We start from the raw sequence: 7,847 nt of genomic DNA, 5'->3' as shown, positions 1-7,847 counted from the left end.
TGGGGGGGGGGGGGGGGCTATGTGAATGTGACTGCTAATTGTGTGTGTTGGTATTTACTTGGTCATAACAGAAAGAAAGAAAGAAAGAAAGAAAGAAAGAAAGAAAGAAAGAAAGAAAGAAAGAAAGAAAAATAAAAAGAAATACACTACCATGGTATCTTAAGATGTGAAGACCTTATCAAAAGTTTGAGTAGACAGTCATATCAATAAATTGGTGATTGACAAGTGCCTTTTTTTATCTAAATCTCATCAGCCAGCACAGACACACCTTTTAAGTATTGAAAACCTGTGACACTAAGTCCAAAAATGTGTTGCATCACTGAATGTAGAGCAAGAGTTAATCATGAGCGATTGTGTTCACAGAACGTGGGGGTGGAAATGGGTTAATGTTTAAAGATTTTACTCAGCTGATGTCTGAAGTACTATAAATTGACTCCACTCCATCCAAACAGTCTGCTGTCAAGAGGACTTTGATGGTAAGTGACAATAATTGTTTCACCATAGTGCCGTGATTGTAACTAAATTAGACCTAGAAATAGTGAAATAGCTACTGTGTGAAATGCAAAAGCTAAGATTTGTGGCAAGATCCGTTTGTTAAATTCTGTACCGTCTGGTCATTAAACACAGGTGAAAAAATGTGGGGAAAGATTTATTACAGTGTGATTGCTGCCCTGCTGGTAGCATCGGCCTTGGCCGCACCCCACGAAGGCCATGACCACGGCGGCCACACAGATGATCACTACCACCATCTCCACCATGGGAAGGATGAAGCCCACCCCAGCCATGCTGGGGAGGATGCCTCCCACCTGCTTTCTCCGCACAACGCTGACTTTGCCTTCTCCTTCTACAAGAAACTTGCGCTCCAACCCGATGCCCAGGGCAAGAACATTTTTTTCTCCCCGGTCGGTATCTCAATGGCTTTGAGCATGCTGGCTGTAGGTGCCAAGGGTACCACTCTATCACAGATATACAGCAGTCTGGGTTACAGCGGGTTGCAGGCTCAGCAGGTCAATGAGGGCTTTGAGCACTTGATCCACATGCTTGGCCACAGTAAGGACAACATGCAGCTGGAGGCAGGCGCTGGTGTGGCCATCCGAGAAGGCTTCAAAGTGGTTGACCAGTTTCTAAAGGATGTTCAGCACTACTACAACAGCGAAGCCTTCAGTGTTGACTTCTCCAAGCCTGAAATTGCTGCAGAAGAGATTAACAAGTTCATTGCCAAGAAAACCCATGACAAGATAACCAACATGGTGAAGGACCTGGACTCTGATATGGTGATGATGCTGATTAACTATATGTACTTCAGAGGTACTATATAAACTTCTCTTTCATTTAATGATATTTATATAATGACAATTAGAGAAGTCTTGGTTGATGCTGACCTGAGGTTCTTGCACTTTGTCCTGATAGGGAAGTGGGATAAGCCATTCGATGCACAACTGACTCACAAAGCTGACTTCAAAGTGGACGAGAACACCACAGTGCAAGTTGACATGATGAAAAGAACCGGCCGCTATGACATCTATCAAGACCCCGTCCACAAAACGACGGTCATGATGGTGCCATACAAAGGCAATTCTTCCATGATGATCGTTCTTCCTGATGAAGGGAAGATGAAGGAGGTTGAAGAATCAATCTGCAGGCACCATCTTAAGAGCTGGCACGATCAACTTTTCAGAAGGTAGTACCGGTGGCGCTTTCAGATTTAAATCCATGTATTAGTTGACGTCTGACCTGAAGGTTGATTGTTGTTTAGGTGCACAGAAGTTTGGGAACCTAAAAAATGACCCATGATACCATATTTTACTTTTCTGCCCTTTAGCTCTGTGGACCTGTTTATGCCCAAGTTCTCCATCTCTGCCACGTCCAAACTGAATGATATTTTGAAAGACATGGGAGTGACTGATGCATTCAGTGACGCAGCAGATTTCTCTGGAATGACAGAAGAGGTCAAAGTCAAGGTGTCCCAGGTACGTGTGGACTTGTTTCTACCTCTTGTAGCACCACCGATGGTTGCTAAATTAAAAAGATTCTGAAAACTGGACTAAGTGATGTTAACATTTTGGAACCAATCTCCAGGTTGTCCATCAGGCAGTCCTCAGTGTGGATGAGAAGGGCACAGAGGCAGCGGCTGCCACCACGATAGAAATCATGCCCATGTCCCTGCCAGGCAATGTGAGACTCAACCGACCTTTCTTGGTACTGATTGTGGAGGACAGCACCAAGAGCATCCTCTTCATGGGCAAGATTACCAATCCAACAGAGTGAGGTCCAACTCCAAACAGAACTTGACACTGCTCTGCATAAGGCAGCTAATCTTTATGTTTATCTTATTGTATTCTGCAATAAATTGATTTGATTCTAATCAAATGAGTCTTCGTTAAAAACAATTACACATCATATGCATTTTTCAATTCTGGTCTCAACATAATGTTGTCTTTGAAAAAAAGAGAGCTTTTTGGACTGTGCTTCTTTAATATAGATATTTAACCTAATTTAGCGGGCAGACAGGAAGGGAGACAGGACTGGAAAAGGTCCTTGAGTTAGGATTCAAACTTGGGAAGCCAACAGTACATTGGCACTCTGTGTCAGTGAACTTGCCCACAAAGCTATCGCCACTGGCTTAGCAATTTAAATACGAATGGATTATCAGTTATCTCTAGCAAGAGTTTGAGTGTCTCATTGTTGGTAGTAACTTCTGTAATACTTTCTGCTGTTGCCTCAGTTGTATTCCTCAGTAGTCTTGCAAATTAATATCAGATATTTTGGTTTAGCAGCATTTGTATTTTCCTATGAGGCTTCCTTTAGTCACAGGAACACAGTCGGAAGAAACTGGACTACACAGAATGCACAGAATGCATGCCATGATTGGCGTCCAAAATTCTAAGACCTCTATTGCAAGAATGGTTCTAAATGACTTAACATTCTACATTTTTACACAGTCCTAAAACTTTTAAGCTGTTTATTCCTATCTTTTGGTTCTCAGATTTTCAAAGTGGTCTAAAATTTTGTACTCCACTGTATATAGAGCTTTGTGGGCTCACAGTTGTCAAGTCTATATAGATCAAATGCACTGAGAAATTTAAAAAAAAAAACATTATCAAAGTGAAACATAAAAATAAAATGCAGCTATGTTTTGGGTTGCACAAAAGAGGGAATGATAAGATGACCTCTGGTTCATTCCCTTCACCACTCTAACCTTTAACCTGATGATAGAGCTCCTGCTCCAGGATAGTATGTTAAATCAATACTGTGTCCTCTATAAATTCAACACAACAGGCTGAGGCATGTCTGTTTCTTCTAAGAGATAAAAAGTGCAAATAAATGAAAATGAAATGAAAGCATTATTGTGGGAGGTATGCAGTCAGGGAATAGATCACATCAGGGCTTTATTCATTCCAAGATAACTCTGGCAAAGCCTCTCAACCATATGACCGTTCCTCACATGTTTCCGCTCAAGCCTGAATGTCATCATGTGCTTGTGACTTCTTTCGAGGGCAGAATCATGAGCGTGAATAAGGCTAGATCATAGTGTGAATAAGACTAGATTTGTTTTATTCATGCATGCTCACAATGGCAATGAAACAGGACTAATCAGAGAAACATGAATATGTATCTAACACTTATATGAAAAAACTGAACATATTATGGAAATGATTGGAAATAATCATAATAATAATAATGAATAATTATCAACTAATTCTGATGCACAACAAATAATAGTTTGTGTTCTCAGAGATAAGTGAACATTGCATTTTATGTAGTGATTGTTATAATCCAAAACATAAGATTTTGATATTTTCAGACAAAATGAAGCTCTAATAGTCCATTTGCTATTTCATTCCTGTTATGACGTACCAAATGAATTTATATAACTATTTCTATTAAAGGCTATATGTTGAGTTCAGACCAATAAATTATATTCATTTTAACTTAATTATTTACAAAATGGAAAAACTATTAACAGGATGGAGGTGGAAATAAAACATGTTTTGAGGGACTGAAAGCTATGTTAACATTACATTATTTTTTTATTTTTAACCATAATTTGAAATCATACTGAAATATTTTATCTGATATATTAAGACATACATAATGTGCACATGAAAATATACTGCTTTATTTTGTGCACAACTTTCTGGACTATGAATATTGCATTGTGTTCCATTGTGCACAAGTGTACTGACAACAAACACCCCCACTTGCATGACTACAAACACCAACACACACTACTGATATTTATTTGACTGCATCTACAAATACACTACTCTAGCCAGGACATTTAGCCATTAGCATGCTGCGCTATATGCCTCCCTTCCATTAAAGGCTTCTGCATTAACCAGAAGTGCTCTGCGTCGATCCTATTTTGTCCATTCACAAGGTGGCACTGTTGATTCTCTGTCTGAATATTAAGTGAAACGCTGTGAGGAGAAGAGAGAGAGAGAAAACGAGAGAACACTCTGGTTTCCCAGCACAGCAGATGTTAATTTTCTTTCAGTTGGCTATTGAGCGCCAAGCAAAGCAGCCAAGCCTCCCAATTCACTGACCATTTAACACTACTAATGACTTTCATGCTCAGTAAGGCCACACAAAACTGTGGCATTCATTTTGAGGCAGACCCTCGCCACTAAATCTACAAAATGGGACACGAGTTTAAGGACAAGGCAGGTGAACGCTCGTCACTGGCAGCTCTACGAACAGGCGAGGTCCGTGTCCCTGGGGTGGATGGTAGCAGAGTTAATTGAAACTAAATGGATTCTGCGGGCACGGCATGAACTACCAGCAGGCAGAGTCACAGACGGGTGATAGAGGTGATGATAGACATCATATGGCAACAGCAGGACTCCAGCAACACACCAAACAAACGAAGCCCTAAATGCTTGTATTTTTGACACGTACATCAACGGGAAACACTTCTAAATAATAATAGTTACTGGTCGCTGCTATATTCAATCCATAGCTTTCTCATTATGTGAAGGTGATATTTAAGTACGTTTCGAAACGGATGAGGAATGTGTTTTAATAAACAATATATGCAGAATATTCTGAACTTGATCAAGAAAACTTCACCAATATGACTTTTAAAATAAACATTAATGCTAAAAAAAGAAGATGCTTTGGTAAGCATAAGACAATTGCATTATTTTTTTGACCAGTACTGTGATACAGGTAAAATTTACAAATGCAGAAAAATTAAGCTATTAAAATACATTCAATATGATTAATTACAATTTAAAAGTAATATCTATTACTGGCTATATGGCCATATACTTCTTTCAGATACTTTTATGAAAACCTAACACCCACACCCTATATATATATATATATATATATATATATATATGTAATGTTGAATTAATTAATTTCATACATCAAAATCTTACCAACAGAGGTTCACTTTATCAAATGTAATAGGCACAAAATGTCATATTTTATGAAATGACTCTATTGCAGCTTGGAAAAGTAGAACATTGATTAATTTTCAGCTTAAATGAGCACCAGATATAACAAATCCTGGATACAGGACTGATCCAGAACAGAGCCTCGAGCAACATTTGTGCCACTGCATCTCATTTGGGATGTGATTCAGTTACCATGCATGACAGAGGTACACATTAATGACATCAGATCAGCCTGAAAACAGAATAGATTTTTTTATTTATTTTGTATTTATTTATTTTCTGACATGTGCTTACTGAATGATAAGCATCTTCATTAGTCATGAGCCCATGTTGCATTACATTCAAGTATTATTATTATTATTATTATTATTAAATGTGATTATTAATGGAAATTTAAAATTGTGTGGCATGAAAAATCATCAACATATTCAAGTTTTATAGAGATTTTAAAATTGCTCGAATTAATCTTTTTTATTATACATGTAAATAGACTTTTTAATCCCCTTAGGGGCCTTCATTATGATTTTATTCTCCAAGCCCACATTTATGCGCATTAAATTGTTTGTTGGTGCCCAGATTACTGTTTACAATACTACACAGCTTGTTAGCATGAATGACCCGGGCTTTATTTATAATAATAAAAATAAAACACATCTGCATTTTTCAGGTAATTCATGCTGCAGCTACTGCACTGACCTTGAAAGAGAGGTTGTAAACAGATGATAAGTTATTGTCTTCCGTGAAGCTGTTTATTATTACATTTATTTTTATAAGCAGGTACTTTACCATGAATGAGGTACAACAATATTTCCAAAGTGTGACAGCTTTTAAACAGATATCCTATTAAACCAACAAACATGTTTCTGTCTGTAAACATGGCCTGCATTGCATAGACCGATAATAATAGTGGACAAAAAGCTGTTCTGTTATTCTGCTAAAAACCATTCAAGCACAAGCATCTATTTTTGTTGTTTAATCTGTAGTCCAAGCCGATGTGATGACACCAGCTGGAATGAAGCGAGTCAGATTTACTGTGGGCTCTACAAAAGCAACTAAAGGAATAGACAGCAGCAAGCTCATTTTAGTGGATTCAAATAGACTGTAATGAAGAAAAATGTTACTTACAGAGACCATTACATCTTGAGCTTACTGCTGGGAAGTGTTTGTAGGCTCCCTCTGTGAAGAGACATCAATAGAAAACATATGATCAGATTAACTGAGAACATTTAAACAAATTCTCAGTTACAACAAAGGAAACAGAAGCTTTTCAGAAGACAAATTCAAGTATGAGTATGTGTGATAATGCTTTTGTTGTCAATGGACACTTTTTTACCCATGAGGTCATGGGGGAATATTCGTGTATGGCTGTGAAGTGATATGACAACATGGCAAATGTAGTATGTCAGGACTGCATTAATATTACACACGTTCATACTATGGGGACCACCGTGATTTTTGCCAAGTTCATGGATCAACATCTTTTTATGATCCTGGATCAACATTATTGTCCAAAAATATAGACTTAACCCAATCCCTATACCCCTAAACCTAACCCTACCTATAATTTATTCCTAAAATCGGTTGGAAATGATAGCTGATTAACGAGGGTGTAGAAGATCCTAGACCTGATTGTAGGCGTAAAACTGATATTTCCTGAAACGTTATATCTCAATTCCGACTGGTTGATTTGAATGTTGCTCCGGGATCAACAAGGATATTGATCCAGGAACATGTTGTACTTGGTGAATCACGCTCGCCTCCGTTCTGGAATGAAGCTATGCTTTTGAATGAATTGACTGATTAATTGATTGACTGAAAGTCCCTCTATAATCACCATTAATGCACATTCCTGAACGAATCAGCGTTTTGGAATGACCCAGTTGAGTGCATTATTAAATTACTGTTTACTTTCTATAAAAACAGTTGTGTGTTTAATTCCAGAATGAATCAGCATCTCTAAAAAAAAAAAAAAAAAACTGATTGAATGATCAGTTCAATGACTCATTAATATATACAAGTTGCTTGTTTTATTCCTGAATGAATCAACATTTTGAAATGAATCAGCTGAGTGAATGTTTAAACTTCTCACCCATAAAGACATTTCATGTTTATTTCCAGAATGTATTAGCATTTTTGAATAAATTGGTTGAATTATCAATCTAGCTGCTCATTCATATAGACAAGTTATTTATTTCATTCCTGAATGAATCAGTGATTTAGAATGAATCAGCTGAGTAAATGATTAAATTACTCACCCATAAAGACATTTGTGTGTTCTGTTCCAGAATGAATTAGTGTTTTTGAATGAACCAGTTAAATTAATGTTTCAATGACTCACTCACAGAGAGTCACTTGCCACTGCTGACCATGGATGTGACACAAACAATAAATAACACTCAGTGCTGTTGGATGAACTTTTATATATGAACTTTTGACCTGATTCAA

General features: G+C 37.5%; 1 protein-coding gene across 1 annotated transcript; it reads left to right on the top strand.

Moving 5' to 3' along the window:
- Positions 1–335: 335 nt before the first annotated feature.
- Positions 336–2,365, top strand: LOC113121172 (alpha-1-antitrypsin homolog). Its single transcript, XM_026291444.1, has 5 exons — positions 336–476; positions 628–1,308; positions 1,411–1,681; positions 1,823–1,970; positions 2,080–2,365. The coding sequence occupies exons 2-5, from the start codon at positions 636–638 to the stop codon at positions 2,266–2,268; spliced, it is 1,281 nt and encodes a 426-aa protein (XP_026147229.1). The 5' UTR covers positions 336–476; positions 628–635; the 3' UTR covers positions 2,269–2,365.
- Positions 2,366–7,847: the final 5,482 nt, after the last annotated feature.

The sequence above is a fragment of the Carassius auratus genome, chromosome 20 (genome assembly GCF_003368295.1).
Source record: "Carassius auratus strain Wakin chromosome 20, ASM336829v1, whole genome shotgun sequence".
NCBI classification, from domain to species: domain Eukaryota; kingdom Metazoa; phylum Chordata; class Actinopteri; order Cypriniformes; family Cyprinidae; genus Carassius; species Carassius auratus.
The sequence above is the reverse complement of the archived record's forward strand: the minus strand, read 5'-3'. Positions and strand labels throughout refer to the sequence as shown.

Coding starts and splice junctions, on each gene's coding strand:
- LOC113121172 (XM_026291444.1), top strand. CDS start 636: ATGTGGGGAAAGATTTATTACAGTGTGATTGCTGCCCTGCTGGTAGCA. Junction 1,309..1,410: donor TAACTATATGTACTTCAGAG/GTACTATATAAA, acceptor TTGTCCTGATAG/GGAAGTGGGATAAGCCATTC. Junction 1,971..2,079: donor TCAAAGTCAAGGTGTCCCAG/GTACGTGTGGAC, acceptor ACCAATCTCCAG/GTTGTCCATCAGGCAGTCCT.